Here is an 18,071-nt window from a genome sequence, read left to right as displayed (position 1 = left end):
GTACAACACCAACGTAACGTAAGTAAGACCGTTTCCAACAGGTGATTTATATGGGCATCTAAACCTAAAATGGGTCTTATCGGCCTTCAACAAAGTACCTATATGCGAGACCCATTTTGGATAGCAGCCGAGTCACAACCCAAATATGAGCATCATCTCTCTTGGAGACTTATTTGCAGAAAGGGTTCTCTTTTGGGTCGTGTTGTTGGAGAAGATAAAAAATAGGTATTAAACATTTTATGTGTAACACTATCAAACGTGAAATAGGTCTTTATTTTGGATGTTGCTGTCGGAGATAGTCTAAGCAGGTCATAACAGATACAAGTAGTATTAGCTAGTACTAGTAGCAGCAGCAGCCAGTTCGTAGGTGACAGCGATGAAGGGCAGAAACAAGACTTTACAAATCATGAGGAGCAGAGCAGGCGACTATCACACCTCTCCGCTTCCGACAGCGCGCGTATGGTGCTCAGGCGTGGCGCGGAGCGCGTCTAGGCGCCGGCCGTGTAGATCCTCTGCTGCGTGGCGCTGCGCCGCCACCTGTTGCTTTTTCCCGCCCGGGCCTGGACCCTGGGCCTCCCGCTCCCGCGACCGGGGTGCTGGAGGAGGTGTCCCGTTCCTCTCCAATCCTCCTCCACGACCACCAGTCAATTAACCAACGCAGCTCCACCAATGCAACACCATCCGTAATCACCAATTAACAGTAACAATAACACATAGATGTCAACAATACACGCACTTTATTTTTAATATATATATACGTCTATCCACAGATAATAAAAATACTATGCAGTAATTTTTATATAGTAGTACATAATAGGCCATATCATCATGCATATCAAATGTTCAACTCATTAACCCAGCAGTCAATCATTTAGTTTCATGTATATGTATAGAGATGAATCACCCTCTGTCCTTCAATTGCAAAGGAAAATACAACACTTGGCATATACTGACGACTTCCTCATCAATCAATTCAGGCAGTGGCCAAAGCAAGCTGCGATTCTGTAACAACCGTACCCACGTCCTACAGATTCAACTCCACTTCAGTTGATGCTCATATCCTCAGCACCAGCACCATCTCCGTCTGCAACCATGCATGTTATATGTTACAAACAATACAGAGAACTAGCGCCCATCTTCATTTACTACTCTACCAGTAAACCTCTATATATGCATATACTCTGCTTAGATTATCTTAGCTCTGTTTTGCTTGTGCACAAGGACCAGAATCAAGCTAAGGCATCATCAACAAATCAAAGTACATACCCTCGTTTTCTGACGAAGTGTAAATAGAGCGCCTTGCACGTTGTTGCTGCTGTTGGCGTGTTGGCTGAAACAATAAACCAGAAAAAAAAAAGGCAACATAATGTCATCTACAGTACATCAGTGTGTTGAACAGGGGATCGGAGTGAGTAATTTTAGCTGAACCTCAACCAGAACACACACCATCACTTAGGCTTTGGCCATATGTACATTACATATAGATAGCAGAGTGATACCTGCAGCTTTGGCCTAAGTGCCTCCAGTGGTCCTTTTGGTTTAGCGACACCTTGCTGTACACAACCAAAGTGTCATGCATGGTACTAATTCATGCAAGTTCTAAACTTGCGCCCTCAACTCGCTAGATTAAACGTACTGAAGCCACAGAAATTAAAGAGAAGAAGGGTAACAGCAAATACCTTTCCTAGAGCCCAGTCAGCAGAATCAAAGTAGGCCCGCTCATGATCCTACAGTTACAAAAAGAGAATTTTATTACAACAGCACTTTCCTTATGCGGATGTTATCTGGCTCTGCTCCTCTCCTATTTCATCTATCTTGGGATAATGTGAAAAAAAAAATGTCAGCAAGGAACCTTTGAGATGAGTGGTGGCTTTTTTGGCATTAGTCCTCCAAACTTCTTCTTGATTGCTTCTTCCTGTCCACAGAAACATTATTATGTTCAGTACAACCTATCATGCCACTTACTTAAAGCAATTTGGATGCATGGTTATTCCATCACCAAAAGAGTGCAGGAGTGCCATTGAAATTACTGTACGTAATAATACTGTATAATCTCCAGGACTAGTGCAGAAAATAACCTGTTGCTGAGCTGAGGGCATAGAATTGTCTTCAGTTTGGTCCATAGGTTGAGGATTTCCATCAAGTGCAGCAGGCGCATTGGAGTCCTTCATCTCCGACATGATGCTATTTTTGTGTTTGTTGTATGTTGAGAAAAACAAGAAGCTAATGTCATTATGTCAACGTTCACATAAAAAAAAGGCATGCATCATGGTAAAAGGGCAAACTTATATAAGGCATAAAGTTGTGGACACATACATAACTCAAGAAAGGACGAAGAAGCTAATGGAGGAAATAATTGTGTAATAATGTCAATGCAGTATTATGGCTTAGAACAGAAAGGCAAACTAAGTGGTGCTTTCTGAATTGGTGAGGCAGTATGTTCCTATTCTTTTGGTGTTGAACAAGTTACTCCAGCATCCCCACCAGCTGATAATATCAATAGCTCAGTTTGTTTAGAACATTTTGGTGATGCATGTTACTTGACTTGGCTTCTCTTTCCTAGGAGTAGTGAAGAAAGAAATCATGTATGATTATTTGAGATATCAACCCCCACCACCAATTGTGTGTTTTCAGCCTTTCACTACGTGTGATGGATGTTTGAAGGATCGGTGTGTGTGATGTTCACTCATCAGTTAGTGCGATATCCAGAGAAGAAATAGAGTATAGTAACAAGTAGTAAAGGAAACTGGTATGACATGGCTTTGAAAGGTGACTTGGAACATACAGTAGTGTGCATGCATGTGAAGTCAAACAAGTGCCTGCGGTTGAATCTGGAGCATACAGTAGTTAGCTAAATCAAGGGGACCCAATTGTGGTCGTAGGACACATGTGTTTATACATAGAGTAAGTTAAATTTAAAAAAAAAAACTTGACCTGCGGGGGGTAAGACGGCTCCCGCGCAATGCCTGGTAGAGAAGATCTCTCACGCAGATCAAGAAAATCCCCGAACCTCCGCCCCTGCACCCTTACACGGGACCGTTCACCGCGTGAGATGGTTCGGAACCACCGTGCTTTGAGTGAGTCGGACGAGGGGATTTTTTTTTACCTAGACCACGTAAATCCGCTCCCTCTGGGAGTCGAACCCGGGTCGCTGGGGTGCCATGCGGCCGCTCTAGCCATTTCAGCCAAGAGTCCGTTGGCAGAGTAAGTTAAATTTAACAAGGGGATCCATCCCATTGCGGTTGGGTTTGGGTGTCCAGAGCGAAATTGTTGGTTCTCATAACGTGGACGCCACGCAGCAAAGCAAAGTAATCCATCCATCCATATTCCATCCGCATGATTGAAATCGGAGATTTGGGGTTGAGGAGGGCTTGCTCATAGAGTAACAGCATGTACTGTAATAATCAATCCATGGAAGCAAGCAAGCAGCAAGCAGAGGTAGGGCGGTTGCTTACCAGAGCAGCACAAGGAGAAGCGTGTGCTGGGACGGGATGAATCTCCTGCGGTCCGTCTGGTCAACAGCACAGCACAACTCGGGACAGGAGTGAGGAATCGAGTCCAGTACAGAGCAACCACGGCGGGGCCAATACAGCACTCAGCACAGCACGAGGATTTTGAATTTGATCGAATCCAAGGAGAATTGAGGACGACGACGAGTCCGCCGCCGCTGCTGCCTGCTAGGTGGTGGAAGAGAAGAGGAAGGGGAAGGCCGGAAGGGAAGGGTGATTTGGATGGATCGATCGGTCCGGATCTGGATCAAGAAAGAGACCACGAGCACAACACACAGGGACTCAGGGAGAGCGTGTGGGGTGGGGCCTACCTACCCTACCCTCCGGCATCCGGCATGGCATCTCTCGTTCGGTTCGCGTTCGCCCAGCCGCAGCCGCCCAGGGCCGGGGCCGGGGCCGGGGCCGGCCATCCCTCTTCTCTGGCTCCTCGCCACTTGCATTGCACATGGCTGGCATCGTTGGCTGGGTCCTCCTACACTCCCATTGGCCATGGCTATGCATATGACGATGACGATGACGATGACGATGATGGGGACATACATAAGATAAGCACTTGCTTCTCCAACTATTGTGCAAACAAAAAAAAAGGACTAGTATTTAACAGGGTGGGGCCCACACCCACACGATTTCAGTCTACTACGTACTGTAGTGTATTTGGCACTAGCCAAAAGGCGCCATAGCCAGACGGTACGGTTGGCGATGCTTTTTGTTGATAATAATATACAAAAGAAGAAAGAGGATGGATGGATGGATGCATGGTTGATGATGTACCGGCGGAATTAAGAAAGATATGTCCCTCTGTTCACTTAACCTCATTCGGAACTACTTTTTAGCTTATCGAACAACGTTTTTCTCTCAGTAACATTTTAGCATAAGCATCAGCATAAGTCAAATTTCAACATCAGCGAACAGGGTGATGGAATAGAAAGCGGGTACCGCTATCAATATGATCGCGCGCTAGCTAGCTACTTAGACCATTGTTTAGTTCCTTCCCTAAAGTTTACTCTATATCCCATTGAATGTTTGTACACATGGAGTATTAAATATAGACTAAAAAAATAACTATGCACAAATTGCGACTAATTTACGAGATGAATCTTTTAAGCCTAATTAGTTCATGATTTGACAACGTGGTGCTCCGGTAACACATATGCTAATGACAGATTAATTAGGCTTAATAAATTCATCTCACGGATTACTAATGGATTCTGTAATTTGTTTTTTTATTAGTATCCGAACACCCCATACGACACCCCACGTGACATCCCCAAACTTTATACCCTAGATTTAAAAGGCAAATTTAGCCATTACTGTACAACCAGATCGATCTCATACTCACAGTACGAATGCATGCATATGGTCACCTTAATTCTGCAGATGCTTCATGAAGATCACTGGTTATATTATATATAGATCAATTCTGCGCTACCACGAGGGATACATACTGCGAAATTAGACATGAATATTGCCCTGTTCGTTTGGCTGATAAGTCATGGCTTGAAAGTACTATTGACTGATTTATTGTGACAGAAAAATACTGTTCGTTGACTGAAAAGGTACGGCTTATAAGCTAAGCGAACAGGGACGATGTTTGTTACCCTCCAGAGATCGCATCGGATCGGATGAACTAGTGAGGAGATATATAGATAAAAATAAACAAATAAACTGCTGTATTAATCAGGGCAAGAGAAGAGATAATATGCATCGCATGATGTTGACGATGATGAGCAGATCCAAGCAGGTTATTATTATGTTAGAATGAACCACCATAGTGAGAAGAAGCTTGAAATAGCCTAATTTTGGACTGCTGATCGACTACTGCTCAATGGAGCTCTACCTACATATATATACTCCTGATGATCGAGCCAAGAAAAATCTTCCTCGTTGTTGCGATTGCCACTAGATCTGCAGTCAAATTATACGATACTATTGCACTTCTTCTTCTTCTTCTTTTTTAAAAAAAAAAGAAGGATAAGGATGCCATGCGTTGTTGTGGATACTATTGGCTTGCATTGGCAGTGATCTCTCTGGACGCTACAGCCAGCGGTTGGTATATCATGATCAATCTGAGATGGCAGATTTATGAATGATTGCTGTCTTGCTGATGACAAAAGAAACAAGCCCATGCATCACTTTAGTTAATTTGCTCAATGTACCATTACCATCAATCTCGCTAAGAAGGTTGGAAAAAAAACTCTTCTTCTTTCATTTGCAATCACCCTGTCCTTGAATACACAATCACATGCATGCATGCATCTCCAAACGTAAGCAGTAAGCTGGTGTGGTTATTATATAATATCTATGGCTCAGCGCACTCAACATCATATCAACTGGATGGAACAATACAAGGGAGAGTAACTTTTGCTACGACGCGACACAATTACGCAACACAACACAGGGATTAGATTTCCATTCGTCTCGTCGATCGACCATCTGCAGCTCTACAAAAGAGTAAGAGCTGCATGCAACTTGAGGAGAGGAGAGGAGGGCAATCGATCAGTAGTAGGTGCAGGAGCCATAGCTGGGATCGGACTGCACCACGAGCGCCGAGTTGTTGAAGTAGCAGTTCCAGGGGCGCCTGCCATTGGCGGCGTAGTACAGGTTCATGGCCACGGCGGCGCGCGACACCAGGTTGTCCGGGTAGTAGCACGGCCCGCCCTTCTGGATCACGGCGCAGCTCACCTGGGAGCACGCGTAGTTGAGGTTCAGAGACAGGATATCGTTGGACGCCGACGGCTTGGCCACGCACCACGTTTTCTGGGCATCAGCGACGCCAACGCTGCTTCCTACAAAATCAAAACAGTTCCAATCAAGCAATTCCAAATGCCAAGGCAGCACAAGCTACTGGTGGGTACTGGAGCACTATCAATCAACAGTTGACACACAGCACGGCAATCCCCAAAAAGGGAAACCTTTACTCTTAAGAATGAAATGGAACAAGGAGAAGAGTAGAGGAAAAGGTGTGGCAGAGAAGAAAGCGGGGTTCAGGAATCAGAAGAAATTAAAACCAGTAACCGGCAGTGAAATTACCTGAGCTGAAGTAGAGGAGCACAAGCCCCAGGGAGAGGAGCAGGAGCCGCGCAGATGGCCGAGCACCTCTTGCCATCTTGCTCTTGCTCTGCAGCAAGCAAGAGCTGGGCTGGGTGGACAGTGCACTCGTTGTTGTGGAGACAGATCACTAGATCAGACGGAGTGCTCTGCACTACACAGGACGCCTGCCTGCAGGTTCTCTTCTGGTTTATAGAGAACAAGTCCTTGGACCTTTGGGTGGGGGGAGGCTGGGGAACGGAGGAAATGTACTCCCGCACCGCACCCGCTGGACCTTGAGTGGAGCTGAGTAGGTGACACACTGCTGCTTGCATTTGCTTAATTTGCTTGCTGGACGGTCATGCTACACGCATGTGTACCACACAGACACAGGTAAGGTCTCTGTCTCTGGCTTCAACCCAAGGCAACCCTACCATGTGCTCCTGCTTCACTTCCATAGCAAATACTGCTGCCGATTTTGTTCTGCTCTTTGCATCTCTCCCTCTCAAGTCTGTCTCTTAACTCTGCAGTGGCCTTTTCTTGGGTCCCTCACTTGTCACTTCACCTCACCTCATCACAAAGCTTAGCCTTGGTGGATCCCGACTTCTACTGCTTTCCTTCCTCTGTCCCCATTCCCTGTTATGTAGTCAAAACAGCCAAACAGGTGTTATGCAATGGGGGATAGAAGGCACTGCTCCTCCTGTTGATGATTCTTCCAAACGTGAGTTTACTTCCCTATCTATTTATGCCCACTGTTCACTTTAGTACCCACAGAGTTCCTCTGTATTTACTGATGGCTCTACATGCACGACATGCTCCATACCAAAACCAAACAAAAAGTCATGATGATTACCAAATCATACGTTACTTTACCCATGTGGATGTTCCATAACCACCAATGAGGTAGATCCAGAAACCAGTACCACCTGCTGCCCGTAAAAGATGTTGAATGCATATACCTTGCTTGCTCTGTTCCTCCTTGTCTATACTATACGCCTTTTCTATCTGCCTTTGCCCTTTGCTCTTCCTCTTATTCCCATCCACATTTGTCCCCTTGCCCTGCAACACCAATTTTGCCCACTTCGCATGGAAAGATTGAATTGATTTCAGCCAGATATATATTTTCAACATTTGGAAACCTTGGTTCTGAAAGAAAGAAAGAAAGAAAAGCAGGTTATATAAAAACTTCATGTGAACACCAATCAAGATCAGTAGAGGCAAACACAAAAGAGATCAATAATATTCTCATGTCACACGATACTTCTCAACTGAAAAAAGAACAGTATGCCACAAGCAACACCAAACACATGATGGCTATCTATAGGCCAGGCCATCTAGTGCCAAACACATGCCCTGCCCTGTATATTTCATTATCCTTGGGCAGTTGGGCCTTACAACGGCAAATATCAAAAGCCTACCATTGCTTATTTGCTTACGTATTATGCAGGTTGCTTCTAAGTTCTAAGAGAAATATTTGGTTAACAAAGGCAATATAGTAGTCTCAGGCTCTTTGCCCACAAAAAGTGCCATCCAATCCCAAGCAGTCAGCAGAAGCAACGTTAGATCCCGTATGCCAGGTAGCTTAAGTTCAGTGCTATCTCTGCCTGGATCAAGGAGAAAATTAGACAAAACAAACTCACCGTTAGATGCCGTTACAAGACAAAGTGCATGCCACCAGAACATCATAAAGAGCTAAAGCTCACTTCGCGGAAATGATAACCATACATTGGAGATGTCCCTAAGGAGGCAGCAAAGGTGGTTGTGATGTACATTCTTCAGCCACACTAATGTCAGCATTGCTTCCATATGTGAGCATAACAGGCAAAGCAGTAACTAAACTACTAAAGCTTTATCCCTTTGACATCAAATCGCTAGTGCACACTTTGCAAGATTCATTCAGTCTTGCAATGCGGATAGCATTACAAAAGCGAATGCCAGCTAACAGATCAGTTTGCCATCCATTTACACAAATGCTGTAATATAAGGATATCATGACATTACTGTAATACAGTAATGGATGGCAAAGCTTCAGAGCCAGACATAAAAAAGTTTAAATCAATACACATAAACATCTTCTGCATGCTATAATGTGACTGTAGATGGAAGAAAAAAACACCTTCCAAAATACATATCACACCAACAGTTAAACATAGCACCTAAATGTATCACTTCTGCAAGCACCCAAGCAGTAAATCAAACACTACACATGCTGTCTGCCTGAGACCTACATGCATTCGACTTTCATATGATCATATCAAATCGACAAATAAGGTGATTCTTACGCATAACCTTCTGTATCAATACGATGATGAGATAAATGTAGAATTGGCCACTGTTACAAAATCCAAAAAAAAAACAGCGCAAATAAAAGATAAACCTACAGGTATAATTGTCTCACAGTTGCCTAAAACACATGGATTTGGAAACTATAATAACTTTAAGGAGCATAAACATTTCACAACCTACAGTTGAAGATGAGGGGCATGCTATCTGAAGAAAGAACGCTATTTCTTTCAGATTTGCATCAATGGGTTTTCATATGGAAAAAAATGCAGAAAGAGATATATTAAGGGCAGCCAAACTCACTTGGATGTGTATTCGATGCTATATCCTCCATTGACCAAACACCATGGGTATGCCTATCTTCTGGATCCGTTCACTTTGAGGACATCTTTGCTAGTTTTACAAGTGTTTAACAGTTTTGACTTGAAATCAAGGAACAAAACGCAATGTTATCAAAAACAAAAAAGGAACAAAACACAATGGAATGGGATGATGCTATGTACATATATATGTGAATTCATATATATATCATAAGGTGCTCTCCTTGTACACACATGGGAGATAAGAGAAAATATGTAGAGAAAAGCAGCAGCAATGACTTGTATGATAGGAAGACAAAACAAGCTCCTGCCATTCTTGAATTCAATGAGAAGATTTCACACTTCTCGCTAATAATGGGTCAGATTACATGAGGACCTGGAGAGGGAGGGAAAACACAGCTACAGTTGCTCTTCACTCACTAGACCGAGAAATACAACATCTGGCAGTGAAGCCCCAAATACCTGGGCCAGCGCTAGCTTCTGCCTTTTGTTGAGCCTAGAAAATTCTTGGCCCCTGCGGTTGTCGCCATTCAATAGCTTGCGCCCGTCATCTACTGCTTTCCTTCTCAGGGAGCACAGCTGCGCCGACGCTTCAGCTGTAACAGCGCCATCAGCTTCAGCTTCAGCTTCCGCTTCATCTGCTCCCCAGTCCAACTCGTCATCATCTTTGGCAGGCTCATGTGTTGTTGATTCATGGGCTTCATGGCTTCCATCTTTGGCAGGCACACAGTCTGTGTCGCTGCTTGTGCCCCACCATTTCATAGTTTCACAAGACAAGCCAGATGATGGGAATCCGTACTTGAAATCATCCATATAGCTAGGGATGGCCTTGGCTTGGCTACCATGGGCCAAGCTTGGTGATGCATTCTGTTTACCTGCTGGGGGCGAAACTGAAATTTGTCCTGCCTTAGAACTGCCCTGTTGAGACTTTGCCACTCCTTGGGAAGTGCTTGATGACCTATAAACATGTCCAGTCCAGTCCAAGTGTGAGATGAATATGATGCGATCTGTTTCACAGATCAATTTCCTTTTTTTTTTCCAGGAGAGAAGAAGGCACAGGCAGCAACTAAATCACAAGAATCGTCTACCAAGGCCTCAGGGGAAAGCATTACTCACACTACTGATGGGCCTGATGCACTGGAAGCCTTTTGTTTCGCGATTTTTGATAACTCAAGGAGTTCCTTGGCTTTGTCTCTATCAGGACCTTTTGTGTCGTCCCCAGCTTTCCCAGAAACAAGCTGCAAGAGTAAAACTACAAATGACCAGACAGACTAAGAAATCAAAGCAGAGGTATTAAAAGTTGTATGGACCAACGCAACTCTGTTTAGAGCAGATACACGAGAAAACGTACATGGGGCTGGCTTTGAGTAATCCCCCTATGGCCATATGAGATTTTAAGACATGTCCAACATGGAACTACTTGATTCAAAATGCTGTGTGCTTATTATATCACACAAAAGTAGTAGTAGCATACAGTAAGATTTTGCAGGCGTAGACATGGTAAGGACAAAGCACACACTTGTCCCATAGGAATTTACCTTACGATAGGGCCACCTAACAATCCCGTGGGTGCGGCAGATCCTCTTCAAGACACTAGTGCAGACTCCTGCAGATAAGAGGAGCATGCAGGGTGAAGGGAATTGGAAGCAGCGCGCAAGGCACAGGCATGGATTTATTGTACATACCGAGGATGGAGGCCGCCTCGGCGATGGGGAGGGAGAAGAGCTTGGAGATCTCCTCGTAGGACAGCGAGACTCTGGTAGGCTTCTGCTGGGGCGCCGGTTGCTGCGCGGGGGCGTCGGAAGCCATGGGAAGGAAAGGGTGGTGGCTTAGCTTGGCGCGGCGCAGGAGGATTTGAAGCGGGAAGCAACGAATCGAAGGAGAGGAGGCGGGCGGAGCGGCGGGGGAACGGGGAAGCAAGGGGGGGTCCGACCGCGACCGGCCCGGCGGCGCTGACTCCACTCGACCGATTCCCTTGGGGAAGGGGAGTAGGACGGGCAGGTGGGCCTTGTTCATCAAAGGATATATCAGGGCGTGCAATATTTGTTCCTGTATACGTGACTGGGCCAGGCCCAACTAATAAGCTCAGGTTTCCGAGTCATCAGGCAGGCCGGTCAAGCTATTTCGACCCATGTCTATCCTCTGTAATAACCCCCCCCCCCTATCCATATCCTCCCTAATTAATACTCTCTCCATTCAAATTATAAAATGCTCTGGGGTTTCTACATACATAGCATTCTATTATGTATGTATACACTATGTCTAGATATATAGTAAAAACAATATATATAGAAAAGCCAAAACGTCTTATAATTTGGAACGGAGGGAGTGTTGAAGAGGCTAAGATTTTTCTTCATCCTTCATCATACACAACCGCTCAATAGGGATCCGACAAAGCCAATCTCTCTCATGCTCGGACATGTTAGAGTAGCATGTCCAAACATAGCGCAGAGTATGGTTCTAAAATGAATTAGAGTACCAAGTGTTTTCATGGTCTACCATTCTCCTTCGTACCCTCACGAGTTAAGTGTTCAGGCATAGTGCGAAGTCCGATCTCAAAATGAATTATCTCGTACCCATACAAGTTAGAGCAGCATTCGTCCAACCATAATAAGGAGTTCGATTTTAAGGACGGATTGAAATGTATGACGTGATCACTAAATAAAATCTCCGAGCCGCAAGTTATCCAGATAACTATGAAACAACCTCAACATCTCGTTGCAATGCACTTAGTGTATACATAAAAAGAAGAGAAAAGTATATATTACTGCATTTTTTGTTGTTTTTGGAGAAAAAAAATCATAATTAATAGTAGCTATTACATATACGTTCTTGCACGGGGTGGGTCTTTTTGAGAGCAGGTTTCAAACAACATCTGAATGGAATCTTCTTGTCCGTGGTCAAGTTTAAACTCGAATTGTAGTACTATATATATGGAAATGTAAACGAATTAAGTTGCTGTAAATCAATTGATTAAATTCGCCAGAGATGGAAGCAAGGCTTTCGATCAGTTATTGGCGCCAAGCTGCTGCTGCTGCTTTCGGCACACTGCCGCCCAGCTGCACGCCCGGTGGTGTCCATGCACGTCACATCCCTGCGGAGCCTTCCCGGCCTCCTCCCCCTTGGCCAACGGCAGCCTGTCCAGCGCCGCCGCTACAAACATGGCCACCATGACCACCACCGGCCCTGCGGCCACCAGCCCTCCCAGCGCAACGCCGCCGCCCAGCACGCTGCCCCGCGGCCCCGCCAGGAACACCGCCGTCCCCGTGGCTGCCGCCGACCCAGGCCCCGGGAACGGGAAGAAGCAGCCGGCCAGGCTCAGTATCTCCATGGTGCCTCGGAGCACCAGCGCGGGCTCCCGGAGCACCACGTCCGTGACGTGCCCGGCCGCGCCCAGCACCAGCGCGCCGCGCCGCCCACGCCGCGCGAACGCGGAGACGCACGACAGCACGTCGCGCCCCGCGGGCACCTCCACCACGTGGGCACGCATCGCGCTGGGGCACTCGTGCGCGATCACCACCGGCGGCTTGCTCTTGCTGGCCCGGTTCTGCTTGGAGTTGGAGCACGACGCGGGCCGGCGAGGGAGCTGCTGGTGCCCCGTCATCGCACTCGCGGTGCCCATTGCCCGTGCGGCCGTGGCCGTGCCTGCCTGCAAACAACGGTGAGGGGCTGAGAGGGCGGTCACATCTATAATCTGTTGTCTGGGCTTTTAAAGGTGTTCGTCTACAATCTTTCATCCAGGCCGCACACAAGCAGAGGCTACTAGCTGTCTGTTAACAAGACAAATAAGCGTGACGAATTATTTTATGTAAGGGCTTGTGTGTGAGGTAGGTGCTGCTCTAGAGAGCATCCTAACAAGCTCCCAACTGTTACACCGGAGTACTGATTTTCTAATTGAAGTCTGGGCAAAAGCAGGAGCTAGCTAGGCGTGATCAATTTATATAATATAATAACATCGAGCGTATCGCTACAGGTCACTGCGCATGTAACTTGTTGTACACTTTGAATTCACCGTAGTCCATATAGCTTGCCATTTCAGTTCACTGCGCATGTACCTAAAAGGAGACAAAGGAACCTAAATCAATACTTTCTCTGAGTCCAAATTAATGCTAAGTATTTTAGTTTTACAACATAAGGTTGGTGCTACTAGATTTATCATGAAAATTAATTTCATAATAAAATATTGTCTCTATTGATTGAAACATTATATTGTTTATAGAAATTGCTAGCCAAACTATAAGACAGATCTATCTCCGTTCCAAATTATAAGCAATTTTGACTTTTCTAGATACACAATGTATCTATAAAAACTAAAAGAGTAATATGCATTGTAGGCCTTTGAACTTGTCTTTGGGGGTGCCACTTAGGTCCACAAACTCTCAAATCGCATTTCTGGCACCTTAATGTTGTTTAAGTATGCCACTTAGGTCCATAACTCATCAGAACAACGTTTTGGCCAACGTGGCTTAGACAGCGTGGCGCAAGTGCACGTGAACCGCGTGTTTTCTTATTAAAGAAATAGACCTTTCCTTCTCTCTCACGGCACGAACCGGACGTCGCCGCAGGCGGCGCACGCCTCCATGTACCCGAGCTTCCGCGAGGGCGCGGCCTCGCACCCCTCCAAGGCGCACCCGAGCTCGCCCGCCTCGTGCAGGAAGTGCACGTCCTCGGCACTGGCCGTTGAGGTACTGGCCGTGGACGAAACACACGTGGGAGCGCAGCGCCTACGAAGCCGGACCCGAGGAGCTCCGCGAGCTTGGCCTTGAAGACGGCGTGCATGGAGACGTCGCGCTCGTCTAGGCGCACGCCGTAGCTACGCAGGATGTTGCGCACGGCGCAGCAGTCCATGAACGTCTTGCGCACGCCGTGGACGAACACACGTGGGAGCGCAGCAGCCTACGAAGCCGGGCCCGAGGAGCTCCGCTGAGCTTGGCCTTGAAGACTGGCGTGCATGGAGACGTCGCGCTCGTCTAGGCGCACGCCGTAGCTGTGCAGGATGCTGCGCACGGCGCAGCAGTCCATGAACGTCTTGCGCACGCCGTGGAGGCTTGTGAAGTACACCACAGCCTTCGGCTCGCCTCCCGGTGGCCACAAGGGCGACACCAAGGCGACGGGCATGTCCATGTCGGCCTGCATCCACTGCGGCAGCGGCGGCGCCTCCAAGGCGAACTCCTGTGGCGACTCATCGAGTGGCAGACTCTTGTACATGGCGCGCGGCGTCGACACGTCGTCCTTGAGCCCCGCCATGAGCTCCCACGCGTTGATCACCTTGGGCTCATTGGGCGGCGTCAGCGTCGGCGTGCGGAGCTTCAGGAGCGTGGTCATTGTCGCCCTTCATCATCTCCACCGACAGCGTCGCGTGCTTACACGAGCTAGAGTGACGGGCGCTGCCGGCGAGGCCGAGGGTGCCGAGCATCGACATGGCCCTCAACCGCAGACGCTGATGGTCGACGGAGGGCAGCGAGAAGCTCCGCCGCGCGTGGGCGTCGGCACCGACCCACACCATGTCGCGCCGCGCTGGATGTCGCGCACCCCATCGTCGGATCACGTCGCGACGACGCGGGCTTGAGGAAGTCGACGTACGGTGCCCGCGCACGCTCAGCGCGGGGCAGCGACATGCGCGCCTCCCGCTGCTTGCGGTCGTGGCCCTCACTAGCCACGCCCTCACTGGCTGTGTTCGAGCTCGGCGCCCCTAGCGGCTGCACGGCCGGGCGAGCTCGGCCCTAGCAACACTATATGGTTAGGATCAATCGACTGGTTTAAGGAATCAAGCTAACTCCCACCGTAGAGGCTTACCCCCAAGGATGCTCTATTTCGGCTGCGAGATGACCGGTGGCTCGGTAACTCCGAAATTGGCCGGGGACAGTGAACGGTTGAGGCTTGACGTGGTTTGGATGGCTAGGCAACTTTCATGGATACTCTCTTGTGTGAGGAATTGGACCGGGAGGCTCGGGGCAGCGCGAATTTGAAAGGCGAAGAGGTGCGGTTTTTCTAAGCTACACCCGGTGGAGACGGCGTCGACTACTCCGGCTTGGTTAAGGTCAATAATGGCTGGAGCAGGGCGTCTACTTGCGAGCAGGCGAGTCGGGCATTGATGGGTCGTCGCGACTCGGTTGGACGAAGGGCGCTGCCTCGGGCGGGTGTGAACGCACGCGTGGCGTAGCTCGGCAAAGTCAAGGCAAACGGCAGGGCAGCAGCGCGGCAGTGAGCCAGCGACACAGCGGCAGCGCGTAGCGAGATAGGCGCAGCAGCAGTAGCGCGAGCACGCGCCATAATGGCGCTCGGACGCTCGCCGAGCCGTACGCCGTCCGCCGTCTTTGAAAAGTACAGGAGAAAAGTACATGGCGTTAGTTGTTGTCTTCTCGCCGAGCCGTATGCCGTCTTCTAAACCGCCTCCGGCCGCGAGAAGCCCCGTGGTGAGCTCACTTTCATCTCCTCTTTCATCCCATGATTTTACCAAGACGAATCATGGCCTGTAGGTCCTTCTCTGTGTTCGCCGGCGAGGTTTTGCCTCCGGCAATGGCCGCCGCCGTACCGGCCAGTTGAAAACCAGGCTCACGCGCGGCTCAAGTGCGCTTGGACACAGTCAGCGCCACGCTGTCCACGCCACGTCGGCCAAAACGTTGTTCCGATGAGTTATGGACCTAAGTGGCATACTTAAACAATATTAGGGTGCCAGAAGTACGATTTGAGAGTTTGTGGACCTAAGTGGCACCCAAGACAAGTTCAAGGGCCTACGATGCATATTACTCAAACTAAAACATCTTATAATTTAGAATCTGAGGGAGTATTTGTTTTATCTATTCCTAAAAGTTTCCTTCGTCTCTAACTAATTAATTGCGCAAGGATACATTGGAAGGCAGCATACGAAAGACTTTATGAGATTTTGTACTAGACAAGAGGCATATGCTTTTTACAATGCGTATGCTCGAGACAAGGGTTTCAGCATTGGAAGTAGTTCAAATAATATAAAAAATACTACCACAGTAAAGAATATAACTTTGTATTGGTCTCATGCAGTGTGCAGGTATTAAATTAAATTTATCATATAATATTTTCTTCATGGTTGGAATAGAACATCATTCTTTTACCATTTTTTCTTTATCCGTAGGTATTGGAGCCTTGGAGGTAACGATAAAAGAGAAAAACCTTCTTCTAACTATAGTAGGCCAAAGACACGATGTATGCGCCAAGCACCCATGAAGATAGACCTTAGAGACGAATTCTACTACATCTATAAATTTGAGCACGAGGATAACCATATTCTTGCTACTTGCAGTCAATCCCATCATTTAAGATCCCAAAGGAGAATAACCGAAGCACAACTTGCAAGTATCGAAAATGCTAAAGCAATTGGTATTTCAAATAATTAAAGCTACTTTTGGTCTCATGGCATGAGAAGCAGGTGGAATTGAGAATCTTGGATTTACTCGTGAAGATATGAAGAATAAATTGTATTCAAAGATGTTATTGAAGATAAATCGAGGAGATACTAGAGGAGTATTGAAATATCTAGAGAAGAAAACAACAGAAGATAGGAAGTCTTTATATTCCATTCACGATGGTGTGGACGACTTGATATATAAACATTTTCTAAACTGATTCTAAATGGTTGCAGACTATGAAGGTTGGGATGTTGTTTGCTTTTAAACAACATACAAAAAACTAAATGATGGGCACCCAATTTAGTACGCTAGTTGGAGTGAATATAATCATAATAAAACTACTATTTTTGATGTTGCACTTTTGTATGATGAAACTGCTGAAAGTTTTGTTTGTCCTTTCAAAACATTTTTAGCTGGTATGTTGGGCAAGAAGCCACATATCATTATGCCAGACAAAGAGCTGCAGCAATGCCAAAGGCAATCAATATAGTACTACAAATAGGGTTTGTATTTGGCATAGAACCAGAATGCCAAATATATTGAGCTGGCCTAGCTCCAGCGTAGGGCCACACGACGGTGATAGGGGGCGGCGGAGCGGAGCCACATGGACGGTGACCAGGCGACAAAGGCGGAATGCAGCCTTGCCGATGAGGTAGGAGTAGTGGACAACGAGCATGCAACGGGCCAAGGCTGCGAACGACGAGCAGGCGACAAATCGAGGAGGGGTTAGTGGCCGGGATAGCGTGCAAGTGCCATTGGTGTGGGTGTAGGGAGGAAGACGAAGCTTATGAGGATGATAGGTGGGGCCTAGGGATATTATAGGTAGGGATCATAGCAACTATAGATAATAAGGGAGGGTGTTAAAATCTCGATCTATCTATTCTCTTCAAACCAAACAGGGATTGGGATGATCCCATCTTGAAAAATAGGAATGGAGCGATCCCATCCTAGCCACCTCATACTGAAACCAAACACATGGTACCACAACTAATTCATCCCATACTAGCTGGTCCGCATCCACATGAAAACACCTGCTTCAACAACAATCGTTCCATTCCTATTTTCTTGAAAGTGGTTACGAAAATTAGGACCCTAACAGTGATTCAAGTTTAAATTGATGCCAGCTGGAACCCACGTGATAGAAATTTTCAAACATGTCTGACGTTTCTTTGCATCATGCCAGGGAAATTATGTTTTCTGTCATGCATTTGTCACAAAAATTATTACAAGTTAGTCGTGACGTGACATATGGCTGGCTCACAGAGTCCATTTTCTTGACGTCGTTCTTCGCTATCGTTGGGACGTTGACGTGTTTTACCCGGCCCGGCATACTTTGGAGATCGTAGTTCTGCAGGATCGAGTACCACATTTTATATCTTAGTAACACATGACATGGCATACTTTGGAGATCGAACGTGTCGTGAGCAAGTTGAGAACCAACCTGGTAAAAAGGGAATTAACGTCACCGGCCACAAATTAAAAACTGTATTTACATAATACACACTGGTGGGGCTGGCCTGGCGGGTATACACGTACGGTTTACCTTT

The 18,071-nt window shown here is 47.0% G+C and overlaps 4 protein-coding genes and 1 pseudogene across 7 annotated transcripts; all 5 read right to left on the bottom strand.

The window, feature by feature from the left end:
- Window positions 1-718: 718 nt before the first annotated feature.
- Window positions 719-4,000, bottom strand: LOC136457373 (uncharacterized). 4 transcript variants are annotated; one of them, XR_010759706.1, is made up of 7 exons: window positions 3,825-4,000; window positions 2,079-2,184; window positions 1,853-1,915; window positions 1,680-1,727; window positions 1,447-1,553; window positions 1,267-1,330; window positions 719-1,084 (listed from the first exon to the last, which is right to left on the bottom strand). XR_010759706.1 is itself a non-coding variant. In XM_066457400.1 (7 exons), the coding sequence occupies exons 1-7, from the start codon at window positions 3,947-3,949 to the stop codon at window positions 1,044-1,046; spliced, it is 501 nt and encodes a 166-aa protein (XP_066313497.1). In that variant the 5' UTR covers window positions 3,950-3,975; the 3' UTR covers window positions 719-1,043. The 4 variants fall into 4 exon arrangements, 3 of the variants coding, with proteins under 3 accessions (XP_066313497.1, XP_066313499.1, XP_066313498.1); XM_066457400.1 differs by having other exon boundaries at window positions 1,500-1,553; window positions 3,825-3,975; XM_066457402.1 differs by having other exon boundaries at window positions 1,500-1,553; window positions 3,821-3,961.
- A 1,776-nt stretch (window positions 4,001-5,776) lies between these two features.
- On the bottom strand, window positions 5,777-6,845 carry LOC136457372 (glucan endo-1,3-beta-D-glucosidase-like). Its single transcript, XM_066457398.1, has 2 exons — window positions 6,540-6,845; window positions 5,777-6,295 (listed from the first exon to the last, which is right to left on the bottom strand). Exons 1-2 carry the CDS (start codon window positions 6,613-6,615, stop codon window positions 6,006-6,008), a joined length of 366 nt encoding a protein of 121 aa, XP_066313495.1. The 5' UTR covers window positions 6,616-6,845; the 3' UTR covers window positions 5,777-6,005.
- Window positions 6,846-9,147: 2,302 nt separating this feature from the next.
- LOC136457371 (uncharacterized) lies at window positions 9,148-11,170 on the bottom strand. Its single transcript, XM_066457397.1, has 4 exons — window positions 10,825-11,170; window positions 10,678-10,745; window positions 10,256-10,377; window positions 9,148-10,097 (listed from the first exon to the last, which is right to left on the bottom strand). Exons 1-4 carry the CDS (start codon window positions 11,153-11,155, stop codon window positions 9,539-9,541), a joined length of 1,080 nt encoding a protein of 359 aa, XP_066313494.1. The 5' UTR covers window positions 11,156-11,170; the 3' UTR covers window positions 9,148-9,538.
- Window positions 11,171-12,046: 876 nt separating this feature from the next.
- Window positions 12,047-12,629, bottom strand: LOC136457370 (AT-hook motif nuclear-localized protein 21-like). The gene has a single exon (XM_066457396.1). The coding sequence runs from the start codon at window positions 12,627-12,629 to the stop codon at window positions 12,147-12,149; it is 483 nt and encodes a 160-aa protein (XP_066313493.1). The 3' UTR covers window positions 12,047-12,146.
- Window positions 12,630-13,400: 771 nt separating this feature from the next.
- On the bottom strand, window positions 13,401-14,789 carry LOC136457368 (uncharacterized protein At5g39865-like; annotated as a pseudogene).
- Window positions 14,790-18,071: the final 3,282 nt, after the last annotated feature.

This window comes from Miscanthus floridulus, chromosome 6 (assembly GCF_019320115.1).
Source record: "Miscanthus floridulus cultivar M001 chromosome 6, ASM1932011v1, whole genome shotgun sequence".
NCBI classification, from domain to species: Eukaryota; Viridiplantae; Streptophyta; class Magnoliopsida; order Poales; family Poaceae; genus Miscanthus; species Miscanthus floridulus.
The sequence above is the reverse complement of the archived record's forward strand: the minus strand, read 5'-3'. Positions and strand labels throughout refer to the sequence as shown.

Bases quoted from the DNA above. Each gene is read 5' to 3' on its own strand.
- LOC136457373 (XM_066457400.1), bottom strand. From the start codon at position 3,949: ATGCAAGTGGCGAGGAGCCAGAGAAGAGGGATGGCCGGCCCCGGCCCC. The intron at 2,185-3,824 runs GTAGGTAGGCCC...ACACAAAAATAG, and splicing joins GCCGGATGCCGGAGGGTAGG to CATCATGTCGGAGATGAAGG. The intron at 1,554-1,679 runs GTATTTGCTGTT...GGTTGTGTACAG, and splicing joins CTGACTGGGCTCTAGGAAAG to CAAGGTGTCGCTAAACCAAA.
- LOC136457370 (XM_066457396.1), bottom strand. From the start codon at position 12,629: ATGCGTGCCCACGTGGTGGAGGTGCCCGCGGGGCGCGACGTGCTGTCG.
- LOC136457372 (XM_066457398.1), bottom strand. From the start codon at position 6,615: ATGGCAAGAGGTGCTCGGCCATCTGCGCGGCTCCTGCTCCTCTCCCTG. The intron at 6,296-6,539 runs GTAATTTCACTG...TTGATTTTGTAG, and splicing joins GCTCCTCTACTTCAGCTCAG to GAAGCAGCGTTGGCGTCGCT.
- LOC136457371 (XM_066457397.1), bottom strand. From the start codon at position 11,155: ATGAACAAGGCCCACCTGCCCGTCCTACTCCCCTTCCCCAAGGGAATC. The intron at 10,378-10,677 runs GTAAATTCCTAT...TTACTCTTGCAG, and splicing joins TTAGGTGGCCCTATCGTAAG to CTTGTTTCTGGGAAAGCTGG. The intron at 10,098-10,255 runs GTGAGTAATGCT...ACATGTTTATAG, and splicing joins GCATCAGGCCCATCAGTAGT to GTCATCAAGCACTTCCCAAG.